The sequence below is a fragment of the Mus musculus genome, chromosome 6 (genome assembly GCF_000001635.26).
Source record: "Mus musculus strain C57BL/6J chromosome 6, GRCm38.p6 C57BL/6J".
NCBI classification, from domain to species: Eukaryota; Metazoa; Chordata; class Mammalia; order Rodentia; family Muridae; genus Mus; species Mus musculus.
In genome coordinates this window covers 95,491,516-95,515,616 of record NC_000072.6, presented here as the reverse complement: position 1 = coordinate 95,515,616, position 24,101 = coordinate 95,491,516, and the positions used below count along the sequence as shown (strand labels likewise).

At 41.2% G+C, this 24,101-nt stretch overlaps 1 protein-coding gene across 4 annotated transcripts in view; it reads left to right on the top strand.

The window, feature by feature from the left end:
- The window catches only part of Suclg2 (succinate-Coenzyme A ligase, GDP-forming, beta subunit), a 245,850-nt gene that overhangs the window by 203,242 nt on the left and 18,507 nt on the right, over nucleotides 1-24,101 (top strand). For all 4 annotated transcript variants that reach the window (XR_003956174.1, NM_011507.3, NM_001326558.1 and 1 more), the window contains one exon: nucleotides 17,900-18,020. Coding sequence is in view for 3 of the 4 variants with exons in the window: in NM_011507.3 (NP_035637.2) it covers nucleotides 17,900-18,020 (121 nt within the window). In the remaining variant the exon portion in view is untranslated. The remainder of the gene's footprint in view (nucleotides 1-17,899; nucleotides 18,021-24,101) is intronic.

Genomic DNA, 24,101 nt, shown 5'->3' with positions numbered 1-24,101 from the left:
TTGTGCTTGGCCTTCCTTAGGTGTCATTTGTAGCTAAGAAACCAAGAGAAGCTTTTTCGGTGCTGGGAAGCTCGCTTCACGAGGCAGGGTATCATCTGTCGTTCATAATGGACAAGGCCAGGAATAATACATCATTTGGCTTGTTTGCCTTTTTCTGCCTTTAACTTGGTTATAGATGCAGTTAATGAGCAATTGTTTCAGATCCTTAACTGTTAGCCTTCTCCCAAGACCTAGAGAAAACAATTGCTGATGACAGCAATGTTTTCCAGTGCCGATAATTTTAAGACTGCTTTTGCTTTTTTCTTCTTGTCACAAAACTCGTGACCCTCATTTGTTATACAGAGGGTTTAGCTAAACAAAAGCATTGCTGTAAGTCTTCCAATTCTAAAGGGTTTAGCCTTCACAATACAGGAATTTTTCCTAAATTCGGGGGCTAGTGAAGTAACAGTTCACTCAGCTCAGGGTGTAGAGGAGAGCCTATATTTAGGGATGAACTGATAATGATGGTGAGGTTTGGGGTTCGGGGCTCTCTCTCATCCTGAAATCTAAAATGAAATGAAGAGAAGTGGTAACCCGACTGGGCTGGTGAGGGAATGAAGAAAGGACAAGCAGACACGAGCGCGCACACACACACACACACACACACACACACACACACAACACACAACTGGGTCAGGTGAATGGTGTTTGCTGCTGGAGCCACACCTTCTGCACCACAAGCCCAGCACGGTTACTGTATGCTACACGGAGGGGCCAGAGTCAGCCTGCGGGGCCTCTGTAGCCTAGCATTCCTCCTCTAAACATCCAGAGGAAGCTACGGTTGCTCGTTCCTGTTCACACTGGCCAATCATCAGCAAATCCTAACAAGCAGGGGGAAAGGCTTTGCTGATTTCAAACCTGACCCATATAGGGACAGGCCTTGGTCCTGGTCATGGCTGTGCCCTCCCTGTCCTCAGTGCACATTCACTCGGGAATTAAGGCCACAAAAGTTGGGCTATTGGTGGAAGAGGATGTGACCACTTGCCTTTGACCCTGAGAGGGAATGAGCTGTGTTTCGTTAGTAGCAGACTGTGGGGAATGCTTTGCCAGCGTAATTTGCTCGTAATTTGCTCCAGATACGCTGTGGTGACATTTGCTGAACAGCTGAGTAAATAGATCAATCAGGCTTCCACACAACAAGTTACAGCAAAGTTGACAGTGATATCAGTAATTTCAGAGTAGTGTCTTCAGTAGAGGATGCTTTTTTATGACAGGAACATTGGATGCTAAAAGAGCAGCCTGGTACTGCGGTTTCCCCTCCTTCTAGTGGTGCGTATGAGCCCGTGCGAGTCCTGTCTGGGCATCTCAAGGTACCCTCCTTCCCCAGACTCAGATGGAGTGTTGGCCTCCATCAGTACTGTTATTTGTTTCATATTCTGTTAATAAATTTAAATTTATAACCCGAAACACTGTTAATATCAGTGGCAGTTTTTCAGTTTAAGACTCTGGACTTGGGCTTGCTATAAGAGATCATTTTATTTTCATGAACAATGAAGGAATTTTAGGTATTGCATAGGAGACTGGTTGCTAATAAGAGATTTGTTATTAAACTAAATTTCACAAAAAAAATACCTGTGAGATTTACTATAAATGCAATAATATGGGCTGAAGAGATGGCTCAGTGAGTAAAGGTGCTTGCTGCCAAGCCTAACAACCTGAGGTCAATCCCCAGGATCCATATGGTGAGAGGGAAGAGCTCACTCCCTAAAGTTGTCTTATGACATACATAAGCCTGTATGCTCAGTGGAAGACTTGGTGTCAAGAGAATAAGGCAGAGGACCATAGAGAAAGAGCCCGATGTCCTCCTCTGGCCTCTACCTGCCTGTGTGCTGGTGCCAGTACCCACCACACGTGCAACCAGGCATACCTTACATACCATACATACACACAATAATAATCTTAGCAGAAACTTTAGAAGAAGTAATCTGTAAGCTGTTGGGGTTTTAAGTAGACACAATTTTCACTCTTCCCTGCCAGGTATTCATCTGCTTGGTGTTTTAATAGGAGTTCCTATCAAGACATTGTTTTTCCAGAGATCTGACTGATCAAACTGTTTTATCTGAGCAGCTGTGTGAACAGTCACAGTCGTCACATTCCACCTTCATCTTGCATTAGACTTGTTATTTACAGAAACAGTGGGTTTTGCTATTAACTAAATTTATCTTCATTTCTCTGTGCTGTGAAATGTGAATCTGTGCAGGCCTAAGTTTTGGCTCTGTCTGCTTAGCTATTTTTTTTAATTGATGTCAGTCATGAATAAAGAAGAAGAAATTACCCATAGAAGTAATTGTTTTTCTTTTCTTAGGAACAGTTAGCCTGTGGAGGCCATTATGTTGTGGGGATAGACAGATAGACTGCCTGTTTATAGATTAATAAATGGGTCCTTCACCAAGTTTCCAGTTGTGTGAGTGTTTTCTATATCAATTCCCCAGCTAATGGTGATGGAGTACACATGTTCACATTCATCAAGGTGACATAAGTCTGAGATGATTGGACAATGTTGTTCACAAAGAATGAGCCAATAAATATTCTTAATCTGTACCAGTGTAGCTCTCATACAAATAAAATATAGCGTTCTAGTTTCATTTCTGTTGCTGTGATAAAATACCCTGACAAAAAGGAAGGAACTTAGAGGAAAGAGTTTTTCAGCTTACATTTCTAGGTTATTGCCCATCACCATGGGGAAGTCAAGCCAGGAACCTCAAACAGCTAGACACCTGACATCCACAGTCAAGAGTGGAGAGAAAGGAATGGAAACATACTGCTTGCTTACTCATCTTCATTTTCCACTCATAAAGTTCAGCACCCACTGCCTAAGGAATGGTGCTGCCCACAGTGGTCTGGGTCTTCTCACACCAGTTAACTAAGAGGGTTCATCACAGACGTGCCATTAGGTCAACCCAGTACGGACAGTCCCTCATTGAAGCTTTTCTTCGAAGGTGATTCTAAGTTGTGTCAAATTGACAAATTAAAACTGGCCATGGATTACAGCTACTACTTCATTAGGAATGACTGTTCTCCATGAAAGGGACTACCTTTTACGTTTGGAAGCCATTTTTGTTACCAGAATATTTCTTTTCCTTTTGACCTAGTCACTTTCTGAAAAGAGTTAATGGGCTGGAAAAATGATTACTTGAGAATTTGCAGAAGAGTCCAAGCCCTGGGGTATTTATGGTCACATGACCACAGTGTAGAAGTGAAGGCCAGAGGACAAGTTCCAGAAATCAGTTTTCCCCTTCTGCCTTGCTTTGAGGCAGGAGCTCTCTTGTTTCTCTCACTGTGTTGCAATCTCCAAACTAGCTGACACAGAAGCTTCCAGCTAATTCTCCATGTCTACCTCTATCTTGCCAGAGGATGGTGGCGATTGCAGATGTACTACCACAGCTAACTTTGTACATGTGCTTTGGGGATTAAACCCAGGTTTTCAGGTTTTTATGGTAAGACACTAAAAGTCCATTTTCTTAAAAGTCTATTTCTTGTGATTGGGTTTTGTCAGTTTGACAGAAACTCAGACATATCTGGGAAAGTGGGAATCTAAACTGAGATGATAACTCCAAAAATGTGGCCTGTAGGCAAGTCTATTGAGTTACCTTCTTGATTAATGATTGATGTAGAAGCCTGCACCACCACACTGTATGGCACCATTCCTGGACAGATGGTCCTGTTGCGTAAGGGAGGTAGGCTATGCAAGAGCTGAGGAGCAAACCAGTGAGCAATTGCCCTTCACATGCCCTTTGCTTCAGTCCCTGCCTCAAGTTTCTGCCCTGACTTTCTTCAGTGATGGACTGCAATGTGGCCTATAAGCTGAAATAAAAGCTTTCCTTCCCAAGTTGTTTGTGGCCATTGTGTTTTATCACAGCAAGAGACAGTTAACTAAAATACCATCCTAATGTTCATTTCTTAGGTGAGGCTTACATGTCTGTCCTTTTTTAAAAAAGCTTTTTACCTATTGGTAAACGTTGTTACTGTCTCTTTGTTCTTCTTTTTATGCCTAGATGACTCTGTGGCCAAATTATACATGCAGTTAGCTCTTACAGTAAATATTACAGACACGCCAAACAGAAACCCAGGCATTCAGGTTGTCCAAGTGGTTTTTATAATTGTGGTTCTAACTCTGATACTAGTTCAAAAGAATATAGGAAGTGACTCTGTAATGGATACTAAACACATCTGCTTTATTCTCCAAATCTCTTTCTTTTTAACCCAAGCCCAACCAACATACGTATGCCCAGAGGAATTTCCTTCCTCCTTGAAAATCCTTTGAATAGTTGACTCAGCCATGGTTTCTGTGTTTGCTGACAAATGGAGAATCAGCTGTAGGCCATGCAGGTCAGGGTATTCTTGGTTGCTGTTTCTAAGTGAAAACTTTCTTTAGATAACATAAATTTAACACAAGTAGGAAGAAAGGGCATCTCTGTAGATGAGGCTGAGGTTTTTGTGGCACAGAACCACAAATATCCCAAGTCTTGGACACTTCATTAGAACACTCAAGTAAGCATTTTTCCAACCCATTACCTCTTTTCAGAGAGTGATTAAATTAGTTAGTTAGGTTAGAACACAGAGAGTTTATGGAGCCGCTCAGATCAAGAGCCCAAGTCATTTGACCAGAGGATGATGCTGTTTGGGGAACATTACCTAGTGTGTGAGTTTAGAATTTTATGGTGCAGCATTTACATTGTTTTCTACCTGTTAAGCTGCTGTTCGAGTTGCAAGGTTGCCTGTACCTACATAGTGCTAGAAGTCCATATGCATTTTGCTTATATGCACCTAACATAAATAAGTAATGAGATTGTTGGTGCTTATGTAACTTCAGAGCTGGGCAACAACTGTATAATACAGTCATTTTAACTCTGGTGCTCCTCAGACAGTCACTGTTAGCAGGTTGGAGGCCTCCCTCACAGAGCTCAGATACAGCCTAATCATCATTATCAATACCAAACAGCCAATTACAATGCATATGATCACCATGTCTTCAGTATTTGTTCAGCTACCTTGTTCTGAAAATGAGTATTCATTTTCTCTCTGAAGATAGATTTTTGTCATTATAGTTTTCTTGGTCATAATTACAAATTAAACAGTATCAAAGGCATAAATCTCGGTCAGAAGAGGGTCATCGGGCTGCACGGAAGGATCTGCACGTCGGATTCTCCCTCTAGCTCAGACCACAGTCAGGTTTTGAAGACCAAGATGTACTTTTCTACTGTGAATGCTATCTTTAGCTCTTTCTAAACAGACACTGTACTTCAAGAAACTCTGGGAAATTCTTTTACAAATGAACAAAGCATTTTAGGTTGTAGAGAGCCAAGCTCATTTGGTCTTCCCCAGAGAAGAGCACACCAACTGGCTGTCCAGTGCCGAATGGTCATCCCTGAGCACATACATGCAAGTAACATTGACTACAGGGCTATATTTAGGAATATACAAGTATAAACATAGATGGATGCAGCAATAATTAGTGATAAAAAGAGGCCATGAATTTGAAAGAGAGTTGGGGGTGCTGTGAAATCCTTGGAAGAAGCAAAGAGAAAGGAAAAGTGTAATTGTTATTTATGAATTTTATGCTAGATTTTATTCCCCCAATACACCCTCTGACTGTTACATATCCCATACCTACTCCCTACCGCCCTGTCTACACGAGGATGTCCCCACCACTCACACCCATCCCACATGACCTCTAAACTTCCTGGTTCCTCCAGTCTCTTGAGGGTTAGGTACATCATCTCTGATTGAACACAAACCTAGCAGTCCTCTGCTGTATATGTGTTGGGGGCCTTATATCAGCTGGTGTATGCTGCCTTTTTGGTGGTCCAGTGTTTGCTAGATCTTGGGGATCCAGATTGATTGAGACAGCAGGTCCTCTTAGAGGTTTGCCCTCCTCAGATTCTTTCCACCTTTCCCTGATTCAACCACAAGGGTCAGCAGCTTCTGTCCGTTGGTTGGGTGCAAATATCTGGAAATGACTCTCTCAGCTGCTTTTTGGGTTATGCTAGGTCCCTTTTTGTGAGCGCTCTATAGCAATTTTATGAGGTCCCATTTATCAATTCTTGATCTTAGAGCATGAGCCATTGGAGTTCTGTTCAGGAAATTTCCCCCTGTGCCAATGAGTTCAAGGCTCTTTCCCATTTTCTCTTCTATTAAATTAAGTATATCTGGTTTTATGGTGAAGTCCTTGATCCATGTGGACTTGAGTTTGTCCAAGGTGACAAATATGGGTCTATTTTCATTTTTCTACATAGAAACAGCCAGTTAGACCAACACTATTTATTGAAGATGTTTTCTTTTTTCCATTGTATATTTTTGACTCCTTTGTCAAAGATCAAGTGCCCATAAATGTGTGGTTTTATTTCTGGGTCTTCAATTCTATTTTACTGATCAACATGTCTTTCTTTGTACCAATACAATGCAGTTTTTATCACTATTATTCTGTAGTAAAGCTTGAGGTCAGAGATGGTGATTCCCCCAGCTCTTCTTTTATTGTTAAGAATTGTTTTTACTATTCTGGGTTTTTTGCTTTTCCAGATGAATTTGAGAATTGTTCTTTCAATGTCTTTGAAGAATTATGTTGAGATTTTGATGGGGATTGCATTGAATCTATAAATTGCCTTTGGTAGGTAGAATGCCAGTTTTACTATGTTAATTCTGCCAATCCATTCTCTCCACTTTCTGAGATCTTCTTTGATTCTTTCTTCAGAGACTTAAAGCTATTGTCATACAGGTTTTTCACTTGTTTGGTTAGAGTTACGCCAAGATATTTTATATTATTTGTGGCTATTGTGAAGGGAGTTGTTTCCCTAATTTCTTACTCAGCCTGTTTACCATTTGTATAAAGGAAGGCTACTGATTTATTTGAGTTAATCTTATATCCAGCCACTTTGCTGAAGTAGTTTATCAGCTGGAGAAGTTCTCTGGTAGAATTTTTGGGGTCGCCTATATATACTATCTACAAATAGTGATACATTTACTTCTTCTTTGCCAATTTGTATCCCCTTGATGTCTTTTTGTTGTCTTATTGTTCTAGCTAGCACTTCAAGTACTGTATTGAATAGATATGGAGAAAGTGGGCATCCTTGTCTTGTTCTGGTTTTAGTGGGATTGCTTCAACTATGACTCCATTTACATTGATATTGGCTGTTGGTTTGCAATAAATTTCTTTTATTATATTTAGAGATGGGCCTTGAATTCCTAAACACTCCAACAATTTTAACATGAAGGGGTATTGGATTTTGTCAGATGCTTTTTCTGCATCTATGGAGATGATCATGTAATTTTTTTTCTCAGAGTTTGTTTATATAGTGGATTATGTTAATGTATTTCCTTATATTGAACCATCCCTGCATCCCTGGGATGAAGCCTACTTGATCAGGATGAATGATGGTTTTGGTGTGTTCTTGGATTCCGTTTGCAAGAATTTTATTGAGTATTTTTGCATCAATATTCATAAGTGAGATTAGTCTGAAGTTTTCTTTTTTGGTTGGGCCCTTGTGTGGTTTAGGTATCAGAGGAATTGGGGCTTCATAGAACGAGTTAGGTTGTGTTCCTTTTCTTTCTATTTTATGGGATAGTTTAAGAAATATTGGTATTAGGTCTTCTTTGAAGGTATGGTAGAAGTCTACACTAATTCCTTCTGACCATGGGCATTTTTGTTTGGGAGTTTCTTAATGACTTCCATTTCCTTGTGCAATATGGACCTGTTTAGATAGTTTACCTGCTCTTCTTGATTTAACTTTGTTATGTGGTATCTGTCTAAAAAACATCTATTTCATCTAGATTTTCCAGTTTTGATGAGTATAGGCTTTTATAGTACGATCTGATGATATTTTGAATTTCTTCCATTTCTGTTGTTATGTCTCCCTTTTCATTTCTGATTTTGTTAATTTGGATACTGCCTCTGGGCTCTTTAGGGGTTTATCTATCTTGTTGATTTTCTCAAAAAAAAAAAAAAAAAAAAAAAAAACAGCTTTTGTTTTGTTGATCCTTTGTACTGTTCTCTTTGTTTCTATTTGGTTGATTTCAGCCCTGAGTTTGTCTACTCCTCTTGGGTGAATTTGCTTCTTTTTGTTCTAGAGCTCTCTGGTGTGCTGGTGTTAGTGTAAGATCTCTCTAGTTTCTTTACCAGGGCAGTTAGTGATATGAGTTTTTCTCTTAGCACTGCTTTCATGTGTCCCATAAGTTTGGGTATGATGTGTCAGTATTTTCATTAAGTTCCAAGGAAGTCTTTAATTTCTTTCTTAATTTCTTACCTGACTAATTTAGAGTAGAGAGTTGTTCAGTTTCCACGTGTATGTGGGCTTTTTGTCGTTTTTGCTGTTATTAATGACCAGCCTTAAGCCATGGTGATCTGATAGGATGCATGGGATTATTTCTGTCTTCTTGTATCTGTTTAGGGTTGTTTTGTGACCAATTATATGGTCAGTTTTGGAGAAAGTACCATGAGGTGCTAAGAAGAAGCTGTATTCTTTTGTTTTAGGGTGAAATGTTCTATAGATATCTGTTAAATCCATTTGGTTCATAACCTCTATTAGTTTCACTGTGTCTCTTTTTATTTTCTGTTTCAATGACCTGTCCATTGATGACAGTGGGGTGTTGAAGTCTCCCACTATTATTGTGTAGGGTTCAATGTGTGTTTTGAGCTTTAGTAAAGTTTCTTTTATGAATGTGGGCGCTCTTGCATTTGGGGCATAGATGTTCAAAATTGAGATTTTTATCTTGATGGATTTTCCCCTTGATGAATATGGAGTGTCCTTCCTCATCACGCTTGATAACTTTTGGTTGAAAGTCTATTTTATTGGATATTAGGATGATGACTCCAACTTGTTTCCTGTGACCATTTGCTTGGAAGACCTTTTCCATCCTTTTACTCCGAGATAGTGTCTGTCTTTGTTATTGAGGTGTGTTTCTTATATGCCAAAATGCTGGGTTTTGTTTGTGTATCCAGTCTGTTAGCTTATGTCTTTTTATAGGTGAGTTGAGTCTATTAATATTGAAAGATATTAAAGAGAAATGACTGTTGGTTCCTGATGTTTGTTCATGTAGGTGGCTTGATGTGCTTGTGGTTCTCTCCTTATGACTTTGTTGTGAGATGCTTAATATCTTGTCCTTTCTAGGTGCAGATATCTCTCTTGTATTTGAGTTTTTCCTTCTAGGATCCTCTGAAGGGCTGGATTGGTAGATAGATACTGTTTGAATTTGGTTTTGTCCTGGAATATTTTGGTTTCCCCATATGTGTTGATTGAGAGTTTTGCTGGGTGTAGTAGCCTAGGCTGGCATTTGTGTTCTCTTAGAGTCTGTATGACCTCTGGCCAGGCTCTTCTGGCTTTCATAGTCTTTGTTGAGAAGTCTGATGTAATTCTGATAGGTCTGCCTTTGTATGTTACTTGGCCATTTTCCCTTGCAGCTTTTAATATTCTCTCTTTGTTCTGTGGGTTTAGTGTTTTGATTATTATGTGACAAGAGCATTTTCTTTTCTGGTCCCATTTATTTGGTGTTCTATATGCTTTCTGTACCTTTATGGCCACTTCTTTCTTCAGGTTGGGGAAGTTTTCTTCTATGATTTTGTTGAAGACATTTTTAGGTCCTTTGAGATGGGAACCTTCATTCTCCTCTATTCCAATTATTCTTAGATTTGGTCTTTTGATTGTGTCCTGAATTTCCTGGATGCTTGGGTTAGTTTTGTACACTTTGAATTTTCCTTGACAGTTGTGTCAGTCTCTTCTACTGTATCTTCTACACCTGAGATTCTCTCTTCTATCTCTTGTATTCTGTTGGTGATGCTTACATCTGTAATTCCTGACCTCCTTCCTAGGTTTTCCATTTTCAGGTTTGCCTCCATTTGTGTTTTCTTTATTGTTTCTACTTCCTCTTTTACTTGGATCGCTTTATTCAATTCCTTCACCTGTTTACCTGTGTTTTCCTGTATTTCTTTCAGTGAGTTATTAATATCCTCCTTTAAGGACTGTGGTTTCTGTTTCCCTGTGTGCAGCAGAACTCCAGGGAGGCTTTTAGTCTGTCAGGTCAGTTGTCCTGCATACCTTTAAGCTGTGGTGTCTACTGCTCTGAGTGCAGCTGATCCTCAACTGCTTTGAGTACAGTAGATCCTCTAGGATGGGTCAGGATGTAGTGTCCTCACAGGAGCAGACCAGCTAGGAGTCTGCCCCAGCAGAAAGGACCAGGTGGGAGGGGCGAAAGAGGAGTAGTCTAATTGCTTTATTTTTGAAAATTATAAAAGACATCTTCATTTTAATTAAACAATAAAATTTAAAAGCAATATATGGACACTAGAAAATGGGACTTGAGAATATGTTCCTGATACCTGGTAGTGGAGCCAAAACAGAATAGGAGCTCCTGCCTAGCCTCAGGGTCACCAATGATAGACAGCAAGAAAGAGTGGGACAAGCACAGGACTGCAGGAAGACTACCTTGAAACAAAGCTGACTCCATTTCCTGCATCTATGGGAACTGAATTGTTTCTTTGAAGCCAAGTTCCATATATTTGCCAGGTTACTGCTGGCACCAAAGAGAACCAGCACATGATCACATTGATCCTCCCCATGAGAATGTTTCCTGTTCTCGTGGGAAGATGTCAGCCAGGAAAAAAGAATTCCTAAGAGAATAACACATAGATGACGGACAAGTGAGTCCTATTTTTCAGTTCCCTCCAGATGTTCTCAGAAGTCAGACTTAATGGGAATTTGGCTCCTTAACAAAGACCCCATCAAATGCCCCTGCTGTGCTCATATTGACAAAGGTGGGTTGCAGTACTTGTGTTCGCTTGGATTGGTGGATTTCAAGTGCCAAAATGCTGCTTGCACTGCATAGGGACAATGAGGGCACTTTTCTCCAGCTGAGGGTTTTAGGATGTATTCTGAGCACACTACAAGAATTTCCCTTTTTTCCTGAAATTAAAAAAAAAGTAGAGGGAAATGGGGATGGTGTTTTTGAAAAACCAATGTCTGGAAGTTTGGTTTTCTTCAGTGGATCTTTTGTAGCTATTTTGTGCATGGATGCCTTAACTCAAAGAAAGTGCAGTCAGCCCACATTGAGAATCCACATTTAAGAATTAATTAAGCCAACCTCAGGATAAAAATCTTTTAAAAAGTATACATGTGTACTAAATATTTACACACTTTTTCTTGCCATTTCATTTAAGTAATAAAATGTAAGAAGTATTTACCTGGTGTTTGTATTGGGTCAGGTGTTATCAATGACCTAGAGATGCTTTAAAGAATGCAGGAGGACACAGGGAGGTGATATGCAAATGTGTCATTTCACAGGAGAAACTCCAACATCTGCAGCTTTTCTCCTTCAGCAGGGCTGGGGAGGGGGTGTCCTGGAACTGGTCCCTGTGGTATCAAAAGATGACTGCATGTTCCAACTCTGAGAATGCATCACAGGCTGCAGAACAGACCTGACCTGCCTACCCAAATTTCAGCACAGGCAAATCGTGTCCCAGTTGAACTAATCTGTCTGCTTATTTGTAAGATTACAACAAAGCCTGAGATTGGATTCCTCACCTGAATCACTTCCTTATTGACTGAATCCATTTAGACTCCCCTCTAATTTAGCAGAGTATTCTTATTAAACCCAGGAGTACAAACATCAATTATCTAAGCTGCATCTAATTTCCTTCACCATTTATGTTCCTTCATTGGTTGCCAATGGATTATAAGACATGATTAGAATTCAGCAGGAAAATATCAACAAAAATGAGAATCCAGTTCTAGAAAAAACAGATGCTTAGACAAGAGTAACAGTGTTCAGAATTAAATTCTGTGTTTAAAAAAAGGGTCCTTATCTCAACCAATATAATCATTCTTGCTTGAGTTTTATCAGCCTGATGCCCACTGCAGTGGCACTAAATTAGCATGGCAAATTGGAATAGACAGAAATAGAAAGCAGCAGCTGCTTTTCCAGGCTTCATGTATATACTACAGTGTGTGTGTGTGTGTGTGTGTGTGTGTGTGTGTGTGTGTGTGTGTTCTGTGTGTTGATATATGCACATATTTACATGTACATGTTTACATGTGCAGTTGTGCTCACCTGTGCATACACTTGTGAAGGCCAGAGCTCAACTTTGGTATCTTTTCTTATTCTCCATCTTAGTTAGTTTGTTAGTCAGTCAGTCATTCAGTCAGCCAATTGTTTATTTGTTTAAGATAGTCTCTCACTGAACATAGAACTAACTGTTTCAACTAGGCTGGGTGACAAAGCCCTAGGATCCTCCTTACTCTGCCCTTCCAGCATCACGTTTATAGGTACCATGTGCCATGCTGCTATGCCAAACTCAGGTCTGAATACTTGCTCAGCAAGCACCTTACCCACTGAGCTCAAACCCCACCACAAATTGCTAATGCATATTTTAAGTGAAGCGTAGTAACAGAACCATACTCCAACCTGCTACGGCGTATTTTGGATACAGCACAGTAACAGAACCTCCCCAGCCTGCTGCATCATCTTTAAACACAGCACAGTACTTAACCGTTTGTAGCAGCCATTGCAAAATGGCCATGACACACAGAACCTTTCTCTTTGTTCACTTCCAGCAGTGCTCAGGATGGGAGGAGAATAAAGAAAAGCAAAGGTTCTGTTTGTGGACTTGTGACTGGTATAGCATTTGTTCTGGTTTGGTTTGGTTTGGTTTAGTTTGGTTTGGTTTGGTTTGGTTTCTTTTTAAGGAGTAGTAGATTGGAATGGACAAACTTATGCTATTAGTTTTATTAGATAGCCTGGGCACCTGCAGTTGTCAGTGATGGCAAGGAAATAATGCATCGCAGATGCCTTAAAATCTGAAGGGTATTGTCTGAGACATCAGAGGGTTCAAGGAAGTGGGCTGAGGGCACAGTGGATTTGAGGAGAGCTGAAACAAATCATGCCTGTCTCAGGAGTTAGCTTACAAGCTGAACCGGCCCCTGCTTGTTTTTATTAAACTTCATTGGAATGCAGCCACACTTCTTCATTTATGTAGTACTCCTGACTGTTGTCCCAATGACCAAGTTGTGTAGTTGTAAAAGAACTGGGCTCACTGAGCCTGGAAGGTTTACTGCTTCATCCTTAATAGAACGGACTTATTCCTGATGCACATTGCTAGCTGTCTGCCCTAAGGTTGCTGGCTCTTGCTTGTGGCTCGTGTATGAAAACAGACACTGGTATTTCTCGTGACTACTATGAATGGCATGGCCTCCCTTATTTCTCCCTGAGCCTTAGTTTAACCATAAATAGAAGTAATAAACCTTGTCTTGTGATTTTAATATAAATGTGTAGTGGATTCTGGGTATGTATGCGTTCCCTGCCTGGTCTGAGTGAGGTCTAAGTAGGTGCCTGAAATCCACAAGCTTCTCAACCACCAAGAGCCTTTACGGTTTGATGCTGGGTGTGGGCAGCCTCTCATTTCCCACACCCCAGCACCTGGTCCAGCTCTCTTCACTTCTCAGAGGCACAGTTCTTCCAGTACCTCAGCCTTTCCCAGATGTGCCCACTTCTGGTCCTCGAGCCCTGCTCTTGACCACCTGTGTCTCCTTGACTGTCTGTAGCCCTAGCTTCAATGTCTCTGCCCTGAGAAGCCGGTCTACTCTACCATCTTACCCTTGGGTTCTCATGGTATTTGTTTCCTCCTCTCCATAACCTGGCAGCATTTACAATTTCAAATACAGATGAAGACCACGTTTGCCTGGTTAAATTATTTTCCTGCCAATCTGGATGGTTAAAGGAGTACCTAGCTCAGAGTGGACCCTCAAGAATATTTATTAAGTAGATAGCTTCCTCACTTTTGAGCAATGGCAACACTGGCATTTAATAAAAGGGATTCTTGGCACTACTAAAGAAAAAGAAGTGTGGTTTTCAGCCCAGCATACTGTTTGCATAATCTGGCACACAGCGTTTATCTCTTTGAGTGTCAGGCTTGTTTTTCATTTGTAAAGCAGGGTATTATGTACCTCCTGTATTGATGGTTGAATTAGTGTTATCAATAAGAAGATATTAAGCCCTACATGTCTCATAGGGCCTTATAATTTTGATAGCTCTCAGTCATTAAGCTATAGCCTCAGTGGTTTCCCTCCTTTCTGTTTTCTTGTCTATAAATTGAGGATGAAAATTATACCCGCCTTGTGTGATACCCATGTGTCAATCATGTGGCATAATAAACCTTCCATCTTCTAGAAAATAGAATAGTTTTGTTTGTGAAAACTAGTATGTTCATCCTTCATGAATGACTTCCCAGAAAGGTGTATCCTAAAACAAAACTTTACATGTAGTTGAATTCACAACTCCCTTGCAGCTCTCCACCACTATATGTGCACTTGCACTTCGTTATTACCACTTGGCATTTGAAGACATGCTCTTCAGAGCAGTAGCTGTAGGGTATCCCGTAGGACTGCAAGAACATTCCAGACAAGCATGTATGAGTTCAGTAAGAACCCTCCGCTGCAGCAAAGGGGTTCATTGTTGGGTTCTGTGTTTGTTGTTTGCTTGCTTTGTTTATTTGGGAGCTTAACAAATAGCAATGGCTGCAGCTTTTTTACTTTCAAAGTGCATCCTTTCAATTATGGACTATAATCTGCAGCCAGTGTGTGTTTCGCAAGCTCAAACACACAGAGACATTTGAGAACTGACGTTTGGATGGCCCAACCACCTGCACAGCTGCCAGCAGTTGTTCCGGACTCTACTGCTGGGGCAGCTGTCTGGGACCTAGGGACCAGTGCTCTCTCTGGTACCTTCACCACCTTCTTAGATGATCTTTACTTTTGTGCAACAGTAAATAGCAGCTCTGAGGACTCTCACCCGAATCTTGGAAATGCCTGTTACTTTAAGCACTTTGGAATCTGCTAGGAGCAGCTCTGAATATTTACAGAGACCTACAAGAGGAAAGGGGTTGTTGTTCTTGTTGTTGTTTTAGTTCTTGGTGCCAAAAAAGCAGACAGTAAAAAGTTAAAAAGCCGCTTTTGCTATTATCGTGGAACAGCAGCTTGTGGTTGTAAAATGAATGAATCTGTGAAGCACCCATTGAAAATGTGACATGCTTTATAAATGCTAAATAATAATAATGATGTCACAAGGCTTTCATTTTTAAACTGTCTTAATTTCATTCTCAGTTTGAGCTTGCAGATTATAGTACTTAATTATAGAAATTGGCCCAGAGTGAAACCTTAAATCAGATTTCCATTAAAGTGCATGACTGCAGCAAATTACTCTATAGTGGGGAAGAAGCTGAGAGCTGGAAGGCCTGCTGGAAGAGGATCTCCCCACCAACCAGAAGGCACCTCTTCTGCCAGGACATATGGGACACTGTGTCCTGAGCAGAGCCAGTCTCCTAAAAAAGGCAGCCTGTGTATATCTTCTGTTGCTTTTCCTATAGAAAAGCTTCCCATGGAAGCTGCTGTCAAACCTTAATGTCACTTAGCTCTGGATTTGGTAGGAATGCGCCAGCAAATCCACTCTCCTGGCCCTAGCCCTGATTCGGCCACGTTGTCCTGCATGGCCTCAGGTTACCTCCATGTCAGGCCTGACATGCCTCCATGAGTTACATTGGGTGCCATGTTTGCCTCTGTCCAGGTTGCATCCCCCTCCTTAAAGTCCCTGGGTTGCATGCTGGCTAAATGTGTTGCTTTCCTTTTAGATAAAGGTTGCTCTATAAGGAGAACCTATGTTAAGGTTGGGCTCATGCTGAGCACAGTGAGACACTGTTATGTGAGGCTCATGAGACCTGACACCCGCTGAGACATTCTCAGCTTGTAGTTGGCGATCACTCCAGGGCATTCACCCACTAAGTAGAATTGTCACAGGGTCACAGACATCACTTCCTTCTCACCCCCTCCGCTCCTGCCTGTTTAGATAAATTCACCTTAGTTCCCGTGAGCTGATAGAACAGTCACATAGTTTTAGATTAAGCGCACTGAGTCCCTGTAACTCAGAGCATCCCTGACACATGAGCTTGCCCTTATATTATAGAGGTCACAGGTACCAGTCTGTGCTTACTGGAATGCCCAGTTTTTCCTCATAAATGCTAGTGTGTGCCTCTTCAGTTCTGTCTCAAGGCCCATGAAGGAATTATTGCTTGTGAACACTTTTTCTTCTATTGTTCTGGGAAGTTCCCTTCCATCCCACAGTTATTTGGAAATTAGTGCTTCATTAAGCATCAATGCTAACAGCATTTAATGGTTGCCATTAGAAAGCAGGCTTCTGCTTACCAGTTAGCCTGCTGTGAGTGGAAATGGGAGGTTTCTTTCTTGGGAGTAGCCCCCAGTCCCTAATTGACTTGAAAATATTGCTTATTTGCTTCATTACTAAGCTGTTACCATTCTATTAAAGTTTAGTCACTGTGCCTCTATTATATATGGGGAAAGGTTTCCTACTCACAGCCTGGATAGTCTGTCCAATAGTGTCATTGCCTGCTGGGAAAAAGTCAGGAGCACGTAAGCTGAGAGCTGTTGCCAGATACTGCACGTGTATCATCTTCTTGAAATCCTGCAGGGGTCTGGTGGACCAGGGACTATTACTCTCGTCTTACAGATCAGGAAACCATATTCAAGAGAAGTTATATAGCTTAACCAGGTTTCAGCCTTAGCGACCAGCACGGATGAGCAACCAGTAGAATTTTAAGCAGGGCCGTCACTGCCCCCATAGCTCTCTCCACTACAGAGGGCCCACTCACTGTATTTATAAGCAGGTTCTAGGGGCATCAGAATAGGAAAAATAAGAATTCCTGTAATGGCACATCCTAGAGATAAGTGCTGTAGAAATGTAATCTTTTCTTTTCTCCTTTGCTATTCGCAGTTAATTTATCATATGGAACCTATAGGATCTAAACTGGCATGCTGCATGTAAATACATGCTTGGCAATTTCTGTAGTGTGCTCTCATTGCCACTGCATTGTTGGGATTTTGATGCCTCAAGCCTGATGAATAACTCTTTTCTGTGGGTGTTATCTATTAATCTAAGTAATGAATTCTTTTCATTATCTCGTTCTTTGTGTTAATTATACAGGATTTTCTTATACCCATTTATCAAATTAAGACAAGTACAATATTCTTTTTACCCCACATGCCTGTAAATGTGGAATCTGTACAAACAGGTGAACATGATGGGTTTCAATTTAAATTTCTGAAAAATTCTTGTTAGTAACTTGACTCTTTTTTTTTAATCTTTTGTCTTTTTTTGAGACAGGGTTTCTCTGTATAGCCCTGCTGTCCTGGAACTCACTCTGTAAACTAGGCTGGCCTCAAACTCGAAATTCACCTGCCTCTGCCTCCCAAGGGCTGGGATTAAAGGCGTGTGCCACCACTGCCCAGCTAACTTGACTCTTTTTATGTTACCTCTTTATCTTTTCTTTTTTAAATCAAAACAGTTGTTGTCTCAGATAGTTACATTATGTCTGGATTTTGAGAATGTGCCCTAAGAAGCATGGCAAGGTTGTAGTCTTTACCTTTTACTACAAACAGCACATACTAAGTTCTGAGATTTGAACCTGTTGTGTTAGGCACAAGAACTACATATCATAAAAGAAAAATAGATGCATGAGTTTTTAAATGACACATTTCGTTTTGGAAAAGGAAAAAAAAAAAAAGAAAACGTTATACCAGTTCCAAATATTTAAGAAACCCAGAGGGCGGATACAGAAGTTGGATTCATTTTGGGGCCTGTCTCAGTTCATAAGACTGGATGGTAATATGGGTTAATAATGATATGTTGTTATTTATTCATTACCGAAGCTTAATTTTTGTGACAGTCTTGTCTGTTCTTAGTATTTCTTTCTCTGTGTAAAAACTGACAGAAACCAAGAAGCCTTACTTAACAACCTCTGTTATTTGACTAGCTGTTTTGAGGCTGTTGGCTACCACACTCTGACAGCACTTCCTGTTTGGGATTTCAGGTGGAAGCCATTCTCGTCAATATCTTTGGTGGGATCGTCAACTGTGCCATCATTGCCAACGGAATCACCAAAGCCTGCCGGGAGCTGGAGCTCAAGGTGCCACTGGTAGTCCGGCTTGAAGGTGAGTCACAGGAGTTCCCAGCACTAATTTTCCTTTCCAGCATGCTCTGGGCTCACACACTTCCTAAGCTCCAGAAAACTGGGTTAACTGAGATGCAGCAGGCTCAGTATTACAATGGTCTGGACTTCCAGCAGGCAAGTGCAGTTGCAGTTCCTCAGACACTGTGGGCCTAGGACTACCCAGGCTCATTTGCCAGGCTGGTTCCAGAGAGCTAAAGCCCTTGTATTATAGAGGCCATTGTACAAATACCCAGCATATGTGATCTCTTTCCTCTTACATGCAAAGCTATGATAGGATCAGTTTATATAATAGAAACAGTAAGAAATTAGCAATAGCTAGAAATAAGATAGAAAATAACAACATTATGGTGAAATTAAAGTGAATTTGATTTCTTTCTCTCAAAAAAGACAAGTAATATTTTCATGATTGGCTACTGTAAGCTACTGATACTGTGGGAAGAGAAACCACAGATCAAAGGAGATGATATGCATATGTATGTGAGTCTACTTGTATATATATTGTCTTTTTAAGTCTTTAATAAGACTGGTAACTGTTTTCAGCTCCCTTACTTACCTAGCTTCTCTGTTATTCCCATAAGACTTTGTCACAATGTATATGAACAATGTCTAACCTCAGAGACGTGTATATGGACTCAGGAGGAGGAACGCCTTTTCTGACTTTTGTTTTGTTCGAAATGGGGTCTCCTTATGAGCTCCAGGCTGGCCTTGAACATGCTCTTTGGCCCAGTCTAATCTAGAATTCAAAATCCCCCACTTCAGCTTCCCAAGTCCAATGATTCCAAGTGCCCAGCCCCACACCCAGCTGGGATGTTTTCGTCAGCTTCTCATGGAGCCATGAGCTTTCTTCCCTGGTACTGCAGTACAGGTGTCAGCCAGTTTTACTGAAGGTGCTCCGCTGTGAACTAGGAACATGTCTGGGAAAGTTCTCATAACCTGCTCTTTTCAGCCCCTCGGTGTGTCTCACACTAAGTTCATTTCACCCATGCACGCTGCATAACCTCATGCTCTGATAACTTTTTTCAGTTATGTCCCAAAGGTTATTGCATTTCAAAGCACAAAAGCCCCAAGTCCATGTTTGTTAGGATCAACACTGCTCCTGATAGGACTGCATTTAAGGTGTTGGGAAGCTGTCAAGTATACAGAGGCAGATGCAACTTATTGAGAGTTTGGGTTTTCAGTTTAAGATATAAATTTTATCTTCAACTGCAAAACAGTTGTTATCCTCAAAATGACAAGTTCATTTCACTTATATTTGAGGAAATATCACCAGATAACCAAGTCTGAATAGCCACAGTATGGTGATTGGTCTTTGAAGTGGTTACAGTGTTCCATGGGGATGGCAATGACTCCGGCCCATGCTTGGGTGTAGAAGCACTTCTCCATAGAGACAGTGGCCATAGTTAGCCAAGTAGCTGAGCCCATTGCTCAGGTGCAGAAGCACCTTCAGTAAATTGATGTAAACTGTTTGATTGAGTGCTCAAGGGCTGAGGCATAATAAAATTAATTTTCTTTTTACTCTCTATTGCTTGAAACATGGTTGGTATGGAGAGTGTGTGGTGGGGTATCAGTGACCACTAGTGCCTTCCTTCCTTATACATCAGCCTCACCCACCATCACATGACGATCATGGCAGCCTCTTCATCCATGCCAGTGCCAACCCAGTCTTACTGTCATTCATTACTGCTACCACTGCATGACAGTTTAACAGAGAAAACCTTCCCGTATTTAACAATCATTTTAATATGAAAACTCCTGAAAGCCATCCACATTGTCATTGCATTCTGGTCATAACATTCAGCAGCCCCACTGGGTTGGTTTCTTCAGTATCACCTTAGGGGCAGCCCAGATTGCCCAGGCTCTGTGCTGGTGCTGTTCTCCTAGTGATGAAGTCTGAGGGTCATTTGATAGCACTGTATATCTCATCCCCTGATGGAGAGGCCAGAGGAGCTGCAGCCTGCTTAAGGTCTCCCTTTTCTCTCTTCTCTCTCTCTGCAATACTGCCTCTTCCTTACCTGAAACTGTCTGCCTTGTGACCTAAAACCAGAACATCCTGGACTTGATAGAAATGCTGACCCCAGAGAGGAGGTCGGGCAGCAGGCGCTCCAGGCAGCAACGTTGAGTGTGGACAGCAGAACATTCCACAGAATTAACTCATTGTAGGAGTACAGAGACATAATTGATTCCCGTGAAACTAATAAAAGCCAATGATTAGTGATACCACAGTACAGAAAGCTGGCCAAGGAGTTAACGAGGCCATCGGCATCAGTTATAATTCTGATTAAAATGTTGATGTCAGACTGGTTTTAGATTCAAAATGACCCCTGACCCTCGTGTTGTAAAAGCCAACTGAGGCAGGAATCACATTAGTATCTGACACTTGGAAATAATTAGAAGTATTCCTGCAGTGGATTCGCTTTCTTCCAGCAATCCTCACTGGGCACATAGTATTATTATATATACAATTATTATTTGTACATTTCTAGAAATTGCTTCCTTTTCATTTTTCTTGAAAACTTGAAAATGAGCAAGGCTGATAACTCACTGTGCACACAAATCTGAGTTTGATCATCTGGACTCACATTTTTAAAAAAAAATAGCCAAGAATTGTAGTGCACATTTATCATCCCAGCACTGAGGAGGGGAGGGCAGGAGAAGCCCTGAGCCACCAATGCAGCCAGCTTCATGCGTTCCAGGCCAATGAGAAATCCATCTCAAACAATAAGGCCAACAAGACCCGAGAAACAACAGCCAAGGGTTTTCTCTGGCCCCCACCTGCAAGCATACACACACTGGCCGCCACCTACAAGCATACACACACACACATACACATTGTGCATGTGTACCTACACACACTTGCATCTGCACACACAAGAGCAAACATGCACATACATACACAAATTGAAAACAGCCCTTGTCTTATTTTCATGCTATACTTAGTATTCCAGAGTAGTTGTTCCATGATACCTGGGAGGTAAGTATGTATGTAAAGATATGCAAATTAACACACCCAAGATTATCTCCGTAAATAGTCTCTGATGTTTGTGTTAGAAGTCTGTTTGAGATAAGAGAGAAAAGCTTTGAAATTTCTGAGCTTGTTAGACAATCCTTTTTCTTCTACAGTCTGTGCCTGTGGTTTTTAATTAGAACTCAGTTATTAAGAAATGCCACGCACAGGTCACAGAACTTTAAACATCAAGGAAGATGAGTAGAAATGTAGAAAGTTAACAGGAGAAATGAAGTAGAAAAATGACAGGGTAAGGCAGTGAGTGCACTAAGCATGAAAGAGGCCTTGCCTTCCTGGGACCTGTTCCTGTCTTCTTGGCAGTGGTCTTGGGGGCCCCGGCTGCATCACTGAAAATTTGGAAACACTGAGGTATCACACTGTCTGTGTCCCGAACGTGAAAGTGATGGCTCAAGACAAGCCCAAAGATACCAGTGTCTCCCCTAACTGAAGTAGGCAAGGCTATCCCTGGTGGCCTTTGCCACTATCCTTTCTATACTCTATGGTCTCTCTTGTGTCCCAAGAACCTTTTACCAAGAGGAAAGAAGCAATGAATTTGGTATTTCTAGAGTAGTACCAGGTTTTCTCTACTTCTGCTATACAAATTGGCATCTTGTGTGATCAGCGTTCTTGGGTAAATGTAGGCTCTCACATCAACCCAGCAGATGTGCAACCCAGAGAAAGCATGTGGAATATCTAAGAGACAAACAGCTCAACCAACACCAAAACCAGACCCTCCCCAAACTGCATGGTTATCACACACTAAACACAGGGAGCAGAAGGAATTTTGCTTTGACTCTACTCAGCGGTCTGACCATAAATAACAAAATGCAGAATTTGGAGAAGATACAAACCAGAAAGGACCCATAACAAAACTAAGTGAGAACCAGGCCAGAACTCTGCGAGCTAAGGAAACCCAGACTTCTGTGAAGTGTTTGCCTTGGAGCTGGGTGCTTGTGGCTCAGCCGCTTTCATCATCATGTTCCTCATTTAACTTGTAATTGTATTTTTAATCTAATTCACAAAAACACAATAGCTATACATACCATGGAATGCTGAAAACATGTATACGTTATGTAATGTTTTAATGAAGTGAAGCTATGTGTACCTCAGCTACACCATTCTTTGTGGTGAGAACAGATTTTATTCTGGCTTTATGAAAAGTATAACATTGTTATTTGTAGTTATCTTGTGCAATTAATACCCAATGGTTAGCCTGTCTCTGTACTTATGTACTCTCTAAGCTCCCTAGTCTACTCTGCAATCTGTTTTTCCTATCTACCTGTCCATCTATCCATCATCTATATATATATGTATATGTATATATATATATATATCTTCTCTCCACATGTAATATATGTGTGGATATGTCTGTCATCCTTTTTACTCATTATTGACTACTGTAATTAGGAAGTTTAGAAGTATGTCTTTCAAAAGTAATTTTTAGTTTTAATTTAATCTTTAATACATACAAACTGTGGTCTGTTTTGTTTTGATTTTTGAGACTGGTTTTTTGAGATTAGCTATGTAGCCAAGATGACCTTTAACGCCTGATCTTCTGCCTTTACCTCTAGAGTGCTAGGATTATAGGCATGAATGCCATGCCCAGCCCCAAATGCATACTATAAACGGGGAATTTCCACGTTGAATGTGGAAGGATAAGATCTGAATGACTGACAGGAAGGAAGAGGGGATTATTAGAAGAAAGTCGGCATCCATCCCCGAGAGTTGGAACTCTAGGAGCTGAAGCCCAGGCCCTGCATAGCTGAGAGGCCATCCTGGAGAGAGTGGGGGCTGCACAGCAGTCTGTGAGAGCAGAGTGGAGCATGAAGCCTTTATCTGCAGCACTGGCTGGAGCTTCGGACTGAGCAAGGACAGGGAGAAAACCACAAGAAAACAGGAAGCCCAAGAGCCCTAAGTCCAGGATTGCAGCGGGCTGTGGTCTAGGAAGCTGGGAAGAATGAAGTGAGAGAACCATCTCACCTGGGATGGGGGATGGTGTATGGAAAGCAGTTCCTCTAGATCTGGAATGAACATGAGTCCCTGCTGGCACTAGCCCTGGCTCAGTGTTGTTGAAGCCTCAGACACACCAGTGCAGATCTGTCTAACCTACACAACTGTGAGAACTCCAATAATCAAGATAGCAAGTGTTCCCAAAGCCAGATGGCCTGTTTAGTTAGTAGCGTCTGTTTCCTCTAAGTAAAGGAAGCAGCTTGCTTGTTTGTTTTTTGTCTATGTGGAAGACCCAGAACCCCTGTCTACATTCACCCACTCACATCCATGCCATGACAGCTTTGGCCCACACACAGTACACTGGAAACAGGCTAAAAACATCAGGTTTGCTTCGGTAGAATTTTGTGAACCAAGTCCTTGTACTCTGCCGTATACTGACGGCAAGCTGTCTTTATCTATGGAAGCTTTTTCCCTGCTCTTTGGAATGATAACACCATAACCCCATGCATTCATTTGCCTTACTAAGCAAATGAATACATGAAATGTTTCTATCAGCCAAGACACAGGATAATTTTGTTTTAAAAGACTTGTGGGTAATTGAACAGCCAGTTAAGAGGTAGAGGTTGAGCCTTTGTAAACAGTTGTTGCTAGCTAGATAAAGAGCATGGTTTCTGATGAGCGTCCTGAAATGTACACAGACATTCAGTATGGTATGGGGTACTGCTGAGAAATGGACACATAATGACTGACAGTTGTGTGGGGTGTCACAGTTGTGTAGCGTCTGGATTTGCTAACATCTTCAGTGTCTTTTTTCTCCTTTAAGATGCATTCTTTCTTGTTGTTGTCCTGTTTAAATCTGCACCACAATCCTATATTTGATGGATACTTGAGGAAGAATTTCCTCTTCTCTCAGGTGCACATTATGATTCTGAGTTGAGCTTGTTAGTAACAACAGCTAATAATAATGACTGTAAGCCCACAAAGTTTGTAGGCTGGATCACATTTCTCGTCACCAGGTCTTTCAATACAATTCGTCTACCCAGCAACGAAAGATTTGTCTCAGCAATGCAAATATTTTTATTTCTTTCCCCAAAGCTCCTCAAAAGC